General features: G+C 47.1%; 1 protein-coding gene across 1 annotated transcript; it reads left to right on the plus strand.

Moving 5' to 3' along the window:
* Window positions 1-7835: 7835 nt before the first annotated feature.
* On the plus strand, window positions 7836-14771 carry LOC148148604 (putative G protein-coupled receptor 139). Its single transcript, XM_087992337.1, has 2 exons — window positions 7836-8016; window positions 13873-14771. Exons 1-2 carry the CDS (start codon window positions 7836-7838, stop codon window positions 14769-14771), a joined length of 1080 nt encoding a protein of 359 aa, XP_087848463.1.
* The last annotated feature ends 1495 nt before the right edge of the window (window positions 14772-16266 follow it).

The following is a 16266-nucleotide window of genomic DNA, read 5'->3' on the forward strand; positions in this document are numbered from 1 at the left end:
TATACCCCAGTGATCCAAGAACTTGAATCCTTGCTTCCTGCACCAGTTCCCCAACCACACGTTCAAGTCCATTATCTCCCTGTTTCTGGCCACACTAGCCCGAGGAACTGGAAGCAAACCGGAGATAACCACCTTGGACGTCCTGCTTTTCAGCCTTCTTCCTAGTTCTCCGAAGTCTCGCTGTAGTATGTTCCTCCTCTTCTTCCCGACATCATTTGTGCCAACATGTACCACCACCTCTGGCTCTTCACCCTCATCCTTGAGGATTTCCTGCACTCTGTCTGTTCTGCTCTCTTCTGGCATGATTGGTGCAATAACATCGCTGAAGGTCTTGTCCAGAAAGATCTCGTTCTCTCGGATGAGCCTAAGGTCTTCGAGTTCTTTCGTCAGCGCTGCAATATTCTCGGTCAATTGCTGAATGTGCACACACTTTCCACACATATACGAGCCAGACACACCAGAGTCATTGACCTCCCACATCAAGCACGTAGCGAACTGAACCAGCTGGGCAGTCATGTCTTCTCCCTCTTCAACTGTGGTGTAATCACTTCACTCAACCTCCTTGTCAAAGAGTCCTGAGCTGAAGCCTCACTCTTCGATCTAAACTTCCTTAGACCCTCTTTTTGTGGCACGTCTGTGGACTCTTAATTAAGGTTAGAGGAGGAGGGAGGGAGGGAGACCCTACTTTGTAGGACCTGTGGTTTAGAACACACCCTCTCTAATAGTAATCACTTACCTTCCCGACCGGCTTTGCGCTCCGTCTGAACTTCCGCCCAGCTCCCGCCGCTCTCTTGCGAAAAAGAGAGCTATCTGGTGTTGGACATCTCAAAACCCTGAGGCAGTAACTATTTAAAACATGCCCCTCACAACAGCATCTGCCTTACTAGTACCACACCCTGACATAACATGCAGCCTAGAAAATGCAACCACAGACTGGGCAATAGCTGCTGTTCTACTGCAGGAGCGGCACGGTAGGCCAGACACAGTGACCTACCCCTCCAGGCTCCTACATCCGTGTAACAAGGGTTTTCCATGTGTGAACGACATTCCCTCGCAGTCTTTTGGACAATCCAGTAATTCGACGATATCATTAGTTTAAACCCACTGACCATACTGACTGAGCACATCTCAATCCAGCTCCTGTTGGACGGCCGAATCAAAGCCAGCTCAGTGAGCTAGATTCGAGTCACACGATGGACTCCAATGCTTCCTGGCTGGGACACCAAGATCAGATATACCAAGGTGCCCTCCTTCCTAACAGATAACCTAAATAATGGGGGAGACCCACATGCCTGCCAAATCATAGACACTAAACAGCCCCACCCACCCTTTTATACCTAAACAGCAGGAAAAACAATTAGTGATGAAACAAAAAGATAACCAGACACAGCTGTCAGAATTGATGGAGGTGGATCCTCCACAGTAGAAGACGGAAGTCGGATCACCGGCTGTGGGATATAAATGACCAACACTCAAGGACAGCAGCCACTATTGGGACTAGCTTTAAAATGAGGCAGCCATTGAAGTGCCCAGGCTGTGGAACTAGTAGCTGGAGCCGATGTGGTCAGCCACCCTGATCTGTTCCCTTCACCCACAGAGGTATACCCTGATAGCATTGTCTGTGTGCAACATCCTCACTGAATTCTCACCATTATGGGAAGCTCGAGGGTTTAGTTCAACTGCTGTGAAAACCTATCATCAGCCCCTTATCCAAATACATACTGCAGGCCGCTAGTGGAAGGAAATGCAGCATAATTAAAGTTAATAGCCACCACAAAACAACTCCAGAAGGTAACCTCAGAGTATATGTGTTAGCGAGGAGAGGTGCTGATGTCAGATAATTCTGGCAGCTCCCCCATGGGTGAGCAGGCCAATGCCGTGTCTGTCAGCCAGACAAACATAGACAGGCCCAGTCCAAAATGATTCCTTCAAACACACTGTGGGAGGGGTTTACTCAGAGGCTTATGTCAAATAAAGAGATTCCCTGCAGCTGTGGGACAGATTAGTTTTCAAAACAGGAGTCTATATCGCTCCGACTCAGGAAAGGAACAAATCATATATCAGTCCCATGATGGACATGGGCACCAGGGAATAGAGGCCAGTACCAAACGATTGAAAGAACTGTGTTGGTGGCCCGAGTTACACAGGGCTGTAACACACTATGTAGGGAACTGTCTAGAGAAAGCCCAAAATAATCCAGACAGTTATGCTCGAAAGGGAGGACTGAGGCCTACCCGTCCCGTGGAAGATTAGATTAGATTAGATTTGATTACTTACAGTGTGGAAACAGGCCCTTCGGCCCAACAAGTCCACACTGCCCCCCCCGAAGCGCAACCCACCCATACCCCTACATTTACCCCTTACCTAACACTACAGGCAATTTAGCATGGCCAATTCACCTGACCTGCACATCTTTGGACTGTGGGAGGAAACCGGAGCACCCGGAGGAAACCCACGCAGACACGGGGAGAACGTGCAAACTCCACAGAGTCAGTCGTGCCATGGACCAGGCCAGACCCTTTCCAAACATTTCAAGAAGTTAGCCCAGACCCTAACTTTGCTCATTGTTTATAAGCAGGTGTAGATCGGATATTCCAGGAGGGATGCAGCTGGCTCAACCACTCAGTTATAAACAAAACAGAATTGATTTGTAAGATGACCAAATGAAACATAAACAAAAGAGAACAGAATACAGAATAACAAATATTTTAAAAGCCAATTGACTCTATCACAACTTAATGATGTTGTTCTAAATATTTGCAACATCCCCATAAACAGCCCCTTTGTAAAACAAGTCAGCTCAAACCCAGGTTCTTACAGGAGAGATTTTAGAGAGAGAGAGGAGGATCACCATGGAGCTGCTTCTTTGACCAGCAGCCTCAAAAAAACTGACCACCAGCAGCAGAACAGCCAGACAGCTCACACCAAACCAAACCAGAGGGAAACTGAGCTGGGAGAACTGACCACTGCCCTTTCATTGTACATGTAGTATTTTTTTTAAAGCTTGAAAGCTTCTTCAATTAGATAAACCCAGACATTTCAGAACCTCTGCCTTTACAACCCCTCTGAATAAAGTCCAAGGACCACATAACATTGTTAAAGGAATAGCAACATTACAAAAGCCTTGGACAAATCCACAAATTGACTATGTAGGTCTTCTGATATCATGTAGGAATGGGTTTACCTACATCCTGGTCATCATTCGGATTTGCAAAACACGGTTCGTGGTTTTCCCGTTCAGACAAGTATAGCCAAAACAACCGCACAAATGCTAACACAATAGGTATTTACAAGATAGGGTCCACCCTGCAGTATTGAGTCAGATCAGGATCCCATTTCACCAGCCGGGTCATGGAGAATGTGATGGCTCTGCTTGGTATCAAGCAAAAATTCCAAATTGCATACCACCCATAATCCAGTGGGATCGTGAGAAGGATGATTCGCACCTGAAAAGGGAAAATCAGGAAAACGGAACAACAGGACAACAAAACCTGGGACTTCCACTTGTCCTTATGATGGTATGCAACACTATCTCCCAGTCTACAGGGTATACCCCCCATATCCTGCTGACAAGCCGACCCATGAAAGGATTCGACTACATGTTTGGTCTCCAACCTCAGTGAACCCGCCCTCACTGCCCTCACCCACGAGAAAGCAATATGCAGCATCTCACCGAGAATATCACTGTCACTCAGCTGGCAGCAGCTGGCAGGTTCGAGACCAAAAGGAAAGTAAGGCAGGCCTCCGTCCACAGCAACGTTAACCCTGTTGAATGCGCTATACAACAGCAGCTGATCCGACAGATATACAACCCGAGCTCCTCTCTTTCCCCTAAATACTCAGGTCCACACACTGTGGGCAATAAGCCAAACCCCCTGGTCCCATGTCAACCAGTTAAAAGCCAATGTCACTGCTCTGGAACAAATGGAAAGGATGAAGGGGACACCCGCAGACACATCCTTAAAGACCTGTCACTGCATTGCCCCCCGACAAAATCCATTCCTTCCCATCACCAACTGCAGCTTCAATGTCCAAGGGAACCCAGACAATTTGATTGATTCAATGCAAGGCTCCTGAACAAATTGGAGTGACTGACTCGTAACGTATATCACGGATATGTTAAACACCTCCCCAGGGTCTAAACATGACTGGATTCCCTAATAACCCCCTGACAAATAGGGAAACCGAACATCCCCAATTCACTATTCCTCAGATCCCTAACAACGTTCCCGCACCATGGACACGTGACTATGCAAAAGGTCTAGTACAGACTATGGAAAAACAGGCTGACCCAGATTGCCAAATGGTAATTCCAGGTGTCACCACAGGAGGGAATGACAGGAAACGGACACAGGAACCAGGAGGATGCAGTATTGACAAGCTGCAGAGACCAAGGATACACAACACACTGAGAAGTCTCTGTTAGGCAGCTATTTGACCAATAGAAGAAAGTGAGGACTGCAGACGCTGGAGATTAGAGTCAACAGTATGGTTTTGGAAAAGCACAGCTGGTCACACAGCATCCAAGGAGCAGGGGAATCGACTTTTCAGGCACAATCCTTTCATCAGGAATGAGGTTTGTGGGTCATGGCTGACAGATAAATGGGAGGGGGTGCTGAGGGGAAGGTAGCTGGGAAAGGTCATAGGTCAGAGATGTAAGTGATGGATGGGTCCGGCGGGTGGTGCAGAGTTGGAGGCTTGGGACTGGGAAAATGTGGGGAGAGAGGAGATGAGCATTGATACCATGTTGTTGCAGAGTCCCAAGCCGGAGTATGAGGTGTTCCTCTTCCAGGTGTTGGGTAGTAACGGTTTGGCAGTGGAGGAGGTCCAGGACCTGCATGTCATTGACATAATGAGAGAGGGAGTTGAAGTGTTCAGCCACGGGACGGTGGGGTTGGTGGGTGCGGGTGTCCTAGAGAGTTCTCTGATACGATCTGCAAGGAGGATCCCGTTTCCTGATGTACAGGAGATCACACCGGGTACAATGGATGCAGTAGATGTCATTGGGAGAGGTGCAGGTGAATTTCTGACGGATGTGGAATGATCCCTTGGGGACTGGACGGAGGTTGTGTTCGCAGGTTTTGCACTTCGTGCAGTGACAGGAGTGGGGTGTGTGCTGGTGGTGAGAGTGGCTCTGACATGGGGCTTGTGAAGGTCATGGTCTTTCAGGAATACTGATAGGGTGGGGAATGAAATATGTCTCTGGTGGTGGGGTCCGTTAGGAGGTGTGGAAGTGGTGGAGAACGATGCTTTGTATGTGGAGGTTGGTGGGGTGGAAGGTGAGGACCAGGGGTGTCTATCCTTGTTGCATTGGGAGGGGTGGGGTTCCAGGGCGGCGGTGCATGAAGTGGAGGAGATGAGCTGGAGGGCATCGTCAATGTCGTGGATATTAAATTGACTCAACTCAAATGCTAGCAAGAGCAAAGAAAAAGTTTATTTAACCACTGCAGGGGAGCCAATACAATTAGCAAAACGCCTCATGTAAGGGGCACTGAATAGCTTTCACATATTCTCTTTATACGATACATCACTCAGCATTATCATACCTGAAGGACAAGAGCTGGCAACATTCAAGCTCATTTCCACATATAGAGTTGTTTTCTCATTCCTTTGCTGTTGATATAATTGCTTACTGCTCTTGTCTTTTCCCTGACTCTGCTGAATTGACTGCTTGCAAGACTTTGCAAGGCCAGGCTGTCTGCCTGCAAAATTTAGCAAAGTATTCTCTTTCAGATTTCACAATAAATGTTAATTTTGTTAATTTTCCAATACAGTCAACCACGTGGGAAGGGGAGTTGTGATTCTGGAAGAAGGAGGCCATCTGGCACTTTCTGAGGTGGAATTGGTCATCCTGGGAACACATGTAGTGTAGGTGGAGGAAATGAGAATAAGGGATGGTGTCTTTACAGGAGGTAGGGTGGGAGGAGATGTTGTCTAGGTAGCTGTGGGAGTGGGTGGGCTTGCAGTGCAGAGGAACCTCGATTAACCAAATATCAATTATCCAAAAATTGGATCATCCGAAGGAGATCTTGAGGTCCCGACATAAACATTACATCAAAGACGTGTTTCTAACAGGCAGGGGTTTGGGAGTGGGGGTGTGGGTGGGAGTGGGTCATACAGGGAGTGTGAGTGGAGACGGGTGGGGGGGCAGTGTTGGAGCGGGTGGGGAGTGGGAGTGGAGACGGGTGGGGGAACAATGTTGGGGCGGGTGGGGAGTGGGAGTGGAGACGGGTGGGGGGACGGTGTTGGGGTGGGTGGGGAGTGGGCGTGGAGATGGGTGGGGGGTGGTGTTGGGGTGGGCGGGGAGGGGGCGTGGAGACGGGTGGGGGGGCAGTGTTGGGGAGGGCGGGGAGGGGGAATGGAGACGGGTGGGGGGGGCGGTGTTGGGGTGGGCGGGGTGGGGGAGTGGAGACGGGTGGGGGGCGGTGTTGGGGCGGGCAGGGAGGGGGAGTGGAGACGGGTGGGGGGGGAGTGTTGGAGCGGGCGGGGAGTGGGAGTGGAGACGGGTGGGGGGCGGTGTTGGGGCGGGCGGGGAGGGGGAGTGGAGACGGGTGGGGGGGCGGTGTTGGGGTGGGCGGGGTGGGGGAGTGGAGACGGGTGGGGGGGCGGTGTTGGGGTGGGCGGGGTGGGGGAGTGGAGACGGATGGGGGGGGAGTGTTGGGGCGGGCGGGGTGGGGGAGTGGAGACGGGTGGGGGGGAGTGTTGGGGCGGGCGGGGTGGGGGAGTGGAGACGGGTGGGGGGCAGTGTTGGGGCGGGCGGGGAGTGGGAGTGGAGACGGGTGGGGGGGCGGTGTTGGGGCGGGCAGGGAGGGGGAGTGGAGACGGGTGGGGGGGCGGTGTTGGGGCGGGCGGGGTGGGGGATGCCAGTTGGGGTAGGACGGAGCTTTGGGGGCGGGTGGGGGGCAGTGTAGGACAGTGTTTAGGGGGCAGGCGGGAGGGCAGGGTTGGGGGTGGCTGGGGTTGGACGGGGGTGCCAGGGTTGTTTGGAGCAGATGGGGTTGGGTAGGGGCTGTGTTGTACAGGGTTAGATGGCGAGTGGGAACAGGGTCAGAAGGGGTTGGGAGCCTGGTTGGGGGTGGGGTTAGGGAGCAGGCAATGACGGGTTTGGGGGCAGATGGGGACAGGTTTGGACAGCGTTGGGGGTGGTCGGGTTGCGGGTTTGGGGAGCGGGTGGGGGTGCGGGGTTGGGGTGGATGGGTGGTTGACTTGGGATGTGGGCGGGGCAGGGTTTGACTGCGTTCGGGGTGGGCGGGGGGTGGGTTTGGGCACAAAATAGAGTAATTGTGTCAATTGTAAGTTGATACTGTATTTTGTTATTTTTATATTTATTGTTTTAAATAAATAAATATTATCCTTCATTATTATTAAGAGTCTTGTTGCAGTTTCTTTGCTCGGTATAAGAGTCAAAACACACTGTGTGGTGAGCACAACACAACCGTCCATTTCTATGGAACCACTTCAATATCTTCAGAGAAGTGAAAGATTATGGTCAATGCCTCTACTTCTCTTTCTCTCAGAAACTCATGTCCATGCAGTCCAAGGTACAAGTCCTATTCCATTGGGGGAATAGTGTACTGGATTGAAGAGGGTTAACTGAACCTGTTTGTTTAGTGACTGTCTTTAATGTCAAACTCAATGAACCATAATTGTGTCCCCGGAGGGACTCCCCCTTCTATTAATTACAACTTCCTTACAATGTTCAAAGCTGTCGTATCAGTGACAGCATCACCTCCAGCATCACCCCCAGCACTAACAGGGACCGACAGCTCCAGAGACTGGGAGCTCGGGAGAAGAGAGATTCGAACCTGAGAACAATAGATTGGAATTTTACAACCATGGGTTGGAATCTGAACACCGAAGATCGGAATTTTACAACAATGGGCAGGAGTTTCTCAGCAACAATTGATTATATTTCTGCAAATTACCACTTGATGTCATTAACAACCCGGATCAATTATATAGTCCTGGTTATTCAACACATTTACTATCCCACCCTTGTTATTGTTGGTGTTCCTGGTAAGTCTCTAGCCCTGCTATTAACTCTAAGAACTATCTTTAACAGCATTGCTTTTCCTGCCAGTTACTCTCTCCTCCTCGCTGCTGTTACTGTTGTTCCTGCTAAGACCCTATGTCTCTATTCCCATTAGATCTGACTGTGTGGAGTTTGCACAGTCTCCCCGTGTCTGTGTGGGTTCCCTCCGGGTGCTCCGGTTTCCTCCCACTGTCCAAAAATGTACAGGTTAGGTGAATTGGCCATGCTAAATTGCCCGTAGTGTAAGGTGAAGGGGTAAATGTAGGGGAATGAGTCTGGGCGGGTTTCGCTTCGGCGGGTTGGTGTGGACTTGTTGGGCCGAAGGGCCTGTTTCCACACTGAAAGTAATCTAATCTAATCTGTAAATCATATTTCACTCTATTAATGGTCTTGTCGTTTCCAATTGGAAAGACCGAAGTCAGTGCCTTTGGTTCCTACTTTAACCTTATAACCCTATCCATTGACTCTAGCTTGGCCTTGGCCAAGTCATGAGGATCAGTGAAAGTGTTCAGAATCTTACCGATCCATTGGACTCCAAGTTGGGTCAACCTCATGTTCGTTTTTGGCACTGATTCAGGTGTCCACTATTCTCAAAATGTATCTCATCACGGGGACCTTTTCAGACAACTCATCTTCCAGTTCCCCATCCTGACTGACATTGCCCACACTCCCCATTCCCTCTATATCAGGAGGATAAAACTACACTCTTGCAAAACTGGCTGCCAAAAAAATGCAGATTGTTTGAATATCAGAGATTTTTAGAATGTGCCTTGCTTTGTTTCTGAGACGTGTTGCTCAATTACAATTAACTTGCCTGTACAGTGTCTGGTCATGGACGTATTATTCGTTTCACTACTGGCATGTCAATCTACTCGCATGCTCCAGGTGACCCTTGACCCTTCTTGCCCATCAATTTGTTCACACTGCCCCATGACAAAATCCAAAACCAAGCAAGGTCTCTGTGCCATAACTGTTGGCTATGAGAGTGTTCCTGTATTTGTACAAGAGAAGGTCTACTCCAAAACAACCTTATTTAATGACCTGCTCAACCCCACCTGCAATACACCTTCTTCCACACCACCCCCACGTAGTTTCCCACACCAATGAGTCAGCACAGTTAGTGGTAGGGCCCTGGGTAGAATTAAAAACAAACGAGGCAGATGTGAGTACTGCAGATGTTGCAAACCAGAGTCTAGATTAGAGTGGTGCTGGAAAAGCACAGCAGGTCAGGCAGCATCCGAGAAGTAGGAAAATCAACGTTTCAGGCAAAAGCCCTTCATCAGGTCTGCCTCACCTACTGTGCTTTTCCACCACCACTGTAATGCTGCCTCGTGTTATTGAAAAAAGAGACCGAGCTGTGCAGGTACTTTGTACCTTTGAGTTGGTGTCACAGGTTGACAGGGTGGTAAAGTAAGTGTTTGGCACATCCCCTCAAAACGAGAGGGCAATGGTTTAAACGGAACCTGAGGGGCAACATTTTAACACAGAGGGGGGTCTGTGCATGGAACAAGCTAAAGAAGTGCTAAAGTGTTCGAGTCAGGTTTAATGACAAAATTTGGAACAAATTGGACAGGTATATGGATAGGGGAATAAAAACAAATGTAGGAAAGGTTCAGCGGTATATGGGTCAAATACAGGAAAATGAGACTACTTCAGATTAGGAAACCTGTTTGGCATAGATAAGTTGGACCAAAGGGTCTGTTTCAGTGCTATATATCTCTACTTGACTCTACGGCTCTAAGTACAGATGCTAAATCATCACTGTGCCACAACAAAACCATGGGTCAGCATTCCTCATCTGACGTTATTGAACTCGCATCAATTGCAAACATTGCCCTATTTTTTGGGAAGCATCTTTATCAATGATTTTGGATTTTCCTATTTATAATTTTTATTCCTTACTTGTCCCGTTACAATCTCATTTTGCTTTTCAGTTTCATCCCTTCTCCCATCTAATGTCTCCTGTCTCCCGGGTTACCACAGATCTTTTCATTTGTTGTTCCTTCCTTTCCATGACTGGTTTAAATCCTGTTTCAGTACATTTCCAGTTCTGACAAAGGGTTAGCAGCCTGAAATGTTAACTCTGTCTCCCCACAGGCACTGTCAGAGCTGCTGAGAATTTCCAGCATTTCTGTTTGCTTTCTATCATCTTATCTTTTCCTTCTTGCCCTTACTGTGAAGATTTTTATTTGATTAAAATTGATATATTTTCTGACCTTTGCTATCATGTCATTGCAAGCCTAAGGTCAATTGAGTAAAGCTCTGTATCTAAACAATAGCACACCAAGTTGGCAGCGCTAATCGGAAGGGACTTTCAGTTGGATTAGCTCCACAACCCCATGAGTATAATGAACATTTACAAATATCTCACAGACTTGATCACATTTCCCACAATAAAGACTAAGTGGTGATACTGAGCAAAGGGCAGTGGTCAGTTGTCACATTCACAATGGAACACCCGTCCTCAAGCTGCAGTCCTCAAACTTGTCTCTTAACTGCAGCCTACTGCTGCCTTTCCCTCGGGATATATGTTTAGTATCTTAAAAACCATTACATTATCCACAATTTGCCATCTGGTTCGGTGTTATATTGAGTAAAGCTCTGTATCTACACAATCAGTTGATTAATTTGTTACATAGCTGTCCTTTCCGTGATCATACTCTGGTTTTGAAATACATTTCTCATTGCTTTTTATTTATTAAAATGACCAATTAGTGAGACTATCATTCACTTGTCCCTCTTCATGACAGTTTTGGCTGTTCCAGTCTGCAGGTGTCACTGGTTAATATGCAAATCCACGTTCTGCCAACTTTGAAATAAAGTATCTTTACATCTTCTGAATTAATCTTTTCCATCATCTTACCCCATCACAAGACTTGCACAGTTGAGCCTATCGATCTCACTTCTCTGGCTATATTACACATAGAATACAATTTTATACTGAGGAACAGGATCACCAAGTTCCAATCGTGCTACAACAAAATATATCCTACACTGAGGTACAGTAAACGAAGACAAGTTTCAGATGTTTTGCCATCTATGACTCTTTCAAAATCTGTTCATTTACACAGAATTGAGAAAACATTCCCAGAGCCATATTGAGGTCACTTGAATCAGTTCCTGAGCCTGCAGAGATATGGACCATTCTGCCAATATTAATGAAAAGTTATAAAATGAATGAACGAAAGTAAAATACTGCAGGTGCTGGAAATCTGAAATAAGAACAGACAAGGCTGGGGTTGCTGATGGAACAGCATCGACCTGAAATGTTCACTTGTTTCTCCCCGTTAACCATGATCCAATAAAATAACAAAATGTTGCTGTAAGCTTGGATCACGAGGTATCCTGTGAAAGAGAGTACGTTGAGCAGATGGTTTCCATTTCTGACAAATAATACATTTTCAGGTCCCATTCCTAATAGGTAAATAACTTGACAGTTGATGGAGAAGGAGCCTTGGTCAGGTTGTACTGAGACAATGAAGAGAGACTTGAATGTATTAAAATCGAATCAATGTGAAGGTTGATTGGGAAAAGGTAAGTGCTCGCCATTGTGTCAACACGTAAAATACAGCCCATGCAGATCTGATGGGCTGAATGTCTTCCTTCTGGTAACTGGGTGATTATTAAACCTGATCTCCCTTTTCCTTTCCTGGGTGTGTCGTCCACATGCTGGATTGTGCTTCAGTAGAGACTCTCCAGTGCTCACCAGGAGCTAACACAACAAACAGCTAAGGCACTGTATGTCATAATGGTACTGAAAATATCTTGATAATGGTACACGGCTTCTGAGTTGAACAGTCCCAATGAAATTACAATACCGATAACTGCCCGATAACATGGGAAGTTTTACAAGTAATTCCCAAAGAGTAGAACAAAGCAAATCCAGTTAATGAATACCCTATCTGTCTCATCGTAATGAACAGCAATGTGGTGGAAGGTGTCATCAAGAGAGCTACCGAGCTGCACTCACTCAGCAATAACTTGTTCACTGGTGTCCAGCTCTGCAGGGTTGCCCAGCAGCAGACCTCATAACAACAATTATCCAAATAAGGACAATGGAGCTGAACTCCTGAGGTGAGGTGAGAGGGGCTGCACTTGACATCAAAGCAGCAGTTTACCAAGTCTGAGCTGAAGGAAACCTATATTAATGAGAAATAAGATGAAACTCTCATTGGTTGTGGTCATTCCTGGCACATTGGAGGATGGGTGTGGTTGTTGGAAGTCAGTCACCTCAGCTCCAGGATATCGCTGCAGGAATTCCTCAGGGAAGTGTCCTCGGCCCAGTTATCTTCAGCTGCTTCTTCATTGACAACCCCTCCATTGTAAGGTCAGAATTCAGGATGTTTGTTGATTCTTCCACAAAGTTTTTTTCCCATTCCTGACTTGTCAGACACTATGCCCATATTTAGCAACACTTGGTCAGTATTCAGGCCTGGACTGACATGTCGTGTTTATGCCACACACGTGTCAAGTATGTCTGAATAGAGAGAATGTAACGTCTTCTCTTAACAATGATTGGCCTTACCTTCACTGAATCCCCCACATCCAACCCCCTGATGGAGAGAGGGGTGTTACCAGTGCCACAGACTGAGATGGCCCCAGTTATATGAATACCATTGTTCCAAGGCCATTTCAGAGACTGGTAATTCTGTGATACATATCTCACCTACTGACTCCCCAAAGCCTGTCCACTATTGACAAAGGGTAAGGCAGGAATATGATGGAATATTCCCCGCCTGCCTGGGTAAGTTCTGATTCAACAACACTCAAGAAACTTAACAACATTCAGAATAAAGTGCCCTTGACTGGCACCACGCCCACAAACATTCCCGGTTTCCACCATCAATGCGCCCCAGCAGCAATGTGAGGCATGTGGAAGATGCACTGCAGTAACTTTGGAAGAGCCCTGTCACAACATCTTCCAAACATGTGACCTCTACCATCTGAAATCAATAGACCATCAACTCCATCGGAAAACTAACTCTAAGTTCATATCTGAGAGAATACTACAGACTGAGGTATCCCCTATAATCTGGCTTTATTAGATAATGATCAAGAGCAGGATATGTGTGCAGATATCCACCATGGACACCAGATGCTAAAGAAGGGGAACTTGGGCTGATCCTTCCACACTAATTTTGAATGACTCTGTGGTGATGAACAGCAGGAATCTGGACATTTTCTCCACCCTAATACAGGGTCACTGATCTCTGTCCCACTTCAGAAACTGAAACATACCTCCCATGGTCTTTGTGATATTTCCGATATTCCCTTGTTTTCACTTCAATAATCTGTCAGCCCAGTGTCAATCTTTACATCATCTCCTCATTTTCTGTTTCAACCCAAGTATGGATTTCTACCTAATTGTAAATTTTACTGATTTCGTTTTGGAACCAGCAGATTACATGACCATGGGTATAAATCGATTAGATTCCGTACATTGTGGAAACAGACCTTTCAGCCCAATAAATCCACACCAACCCTCTGACGAGTAACCCACCGAGACTCATTTCCCACTGACTAATGCACCTAACACTATGGGGAATTCACCTGACCTGCACTTCTTTGGATTGTGGGAGGACACCGGAGCAGCCGGAGAAAACCACCACAGACACGGGGAGAATGTGCAAACTCCACACAGACAGTGACCTGTGGCAGGAATCAAACCCAGTCCCTGACGCTGTGAGGCAACAGTGCTAACCACTGAGCCACCATGCCACCCTACTTTAATACATTTTCAGGAAGTGGGACACATTTAGAAATCAAACAATGTACTGTGTGTAACTGGTAATTTTTCTACCGGCTTGATTAATTTTCCTGTTTATTTTCCTTCCTCACAGTGAACATCATAACAATTCTAATTTTGTCGCAAGGAAAGTGTGGTCTTTCAAAATGTATTACTCGATACCTGGTCGCAATGTCATCAGCAGATATCCTGGTTATTATCCTTGATGTGCTACTGAGACACATTCCAATTGTTTTTAAGAGAAAGTTACGTTTCATCCGGGCCATCCCCATCTGTAATATCCACGCTGTCTTCCTTTATGCAGCCACTGACTGTTCTGTCTGGTTTACAGTCACTTTTACATTTGATCGATATGTGGCCATTTGCTGCCCAAATCTGCAAATTAAATTTTGTACTGAGAAGACAGCAGCTGTGGTTCTGGGAACAATGACTGTGCTGAGTGGTTTGAAGAACATTTTCTGGTACTTTATGTTCACATCTCAGTATTTGATGAGAAATCTCCCCTGGTTTTGTTCAGTACCAGCTGATATCCTGTCATCTCCAGCCTGGGGAATAATCGAGTGTCTTTATTATATCCTGAACCCAGCAGTGCCTTTTGTTCTGATTCTGCTGCTCAATGCTTTAAGTGTCAGACACATTTTAGTGGCCAGCAGAGCCCGCAGGAGACTTCGGGCTCACAGCAGTGGGGAGAATCCCAGTGACCCAGAAATGGGGACTCGAAGGAAGTCCACCATTTTATTGTTTGTTATCTCAGGGAATTTCATCCTGTTATGGTCAGTGTTCATGGTATACTCTCTATGGAAACACACATATCGGATGGGGAACAGGGACCTATATCTACATTATTTTGTACGAGATATTGGATTCATTCTCCAGCTCTTAAGTTGCTGCACAAACACTTGTATATACGTCGTGACCCAGACTAAGTTCAGGAAACAGCTGAAGAACATGCTAAAATACCCTTTTACCCGAATGGTGAATTTCATTAAATGATGAGACGGATTGAAGGATTCAGGGATTAGAAATGTGTTCTGTCTCAGAATCCATCCAATCCACTCTCCGTGGGGTCAATGGTACAGACACAGTGAGGGGAGTCTGCACTCTCCAATCTTTGTGATACAGACTGAGTATGTTCAGTTGGCAGTCCTGGTGATCTACTACAGACACAGAGTAAATGGTCTGTTTTCCCACAGTCAATGATATAGACACAATGGGGTCAGTCAGCTCTATGCAATGTGTGTGATATAGACACAGTAGGGACAATCTGCCCTCTCTAGGGTGTGTGACAAAGATACAGTGAGGTTGGTCTGCCCTCCATGGGATACATGTGAACACACTTGTATGAATGAGGAGTAAGCTGAAAATGTGTTGCTGGAAAAGCGCAGCAGGTCAGGCAGCATCCAGGGAACAGGAGAATCGACGTTTCGGGCATAAGCCCTTCTTCAGGAATGAGGAAAGTGTGTCCAGCAGGCTAAGATAAAAGGTAGGGAGGAGGGACTTGGGGGAGGGGCATTGGAAATGCGATAGGTGGAAAGAGGTCAAGGTGAGGGTGATAGGTCAGACTGGGGTGGGGGGCGGAGAGGTCAGAAAGAAGATTGCACGTTAGGAAGGCGGTGCTGAGTTCGAGGGATTTGACTGAGACAAGGTGGGAGGAAGGGAAATGAGGAAACTGGTGAAATCCGAGTTCTCCCCTTGTGGTTGGAGGGTTCCTAGGCGGAAGATGAGGCGCTCTTCCTCCAACCGTCGTGTTGTTGTGGTCTGGCGATGGAGGAGTCCAAAGACCTGCATATCCTTGGTGGAGTGGGAGGGGGAGTTGAAGTGTTGAGCCACAGGGTGGTTAGTTTGGTTGTTCCGGGTGTCCCAGAGGTGTTCTCTGAAACGCTCCGCAAGTAGGCGGCCTGTCTCCCCGGAGCGTTTCAGAGAACACCTCTGGGACACCCGGACCAACCAAACTAACCACCCTGTGGCTCAACACTTCAACCTGCAAGTTTAACTTGAGAGTATCCTGGACGAGAGTCTCTTTGCACTTCAAACTTTTGAATTTTTTCCTCATTTAGAAAATAGTCCATGCCTCTATTTTTCCTACCAACATGTATGACCTCACATTTTCCCATATTGTGCTCTCTCTGCCACTTCTTTGCCCTCTCTCCTAACCTGGCCAAATCCTTCTGCAGCCTCCCTGCCTCCACAATATTACCTGTCCCTCTACTTACCTTTGTATCATCTGCAAACTTAGCCAGAATCCCCATGATTCCTTCATTCAGATCGTTAATGTAAAATGTGAAAAGTTGTGGTCCCAACACTGAGCCTTGCGGAACATGAATTGTCACCAGCTACCATCCTGAGACAGACCCTTTCATCCCCACTCTCTGCTTTCTGGCAGACAGACAGGCTTCTATCCATATTAGCACCTTGACTCCCACACTCTGGGTCCTTATCTTATTCAGTAGCCTCCAGTGAGGCACCTTGTCAAAGGTTTTCTTGAAGT

Source organism: Chiloscyllium plagiosum, unplaced genomic scaffold (genome assembly GCF_037043375.1).
Source record: "Chiloscyllium plagiosum isolate Xiang-an unplaced genomic scaffold, Cpla_swu_hap1 HiC_scaffold_12, whole genome shotgun sequence".
NCBI classification, from domain to species: domain Eukaryota; kingdom Metazoa; phylum Chordata; class Chondrichthyes; order Orectolobiformes; family Hemiscylliidae; genus Chiloscyllium; species Chiloscyllium plagiosum.

Excerpts from the sequence above, each read along its gene's own strand:
- LOC148148604 (XM_087992337.1), top strand. The coding sequence starts at position 7,836 with ATGGGTTGGAATCTGAACACCGAAGATCGGAATTTTACAACAATGGGC. Across the intron at positions 8,017-13,872 it reads TGTTATTGTTGGTGTTCCTG|TGAACATCATAACAATTCTA; the intron begins GTAAGTCTCTAG and ends CCTTCCTCACAG.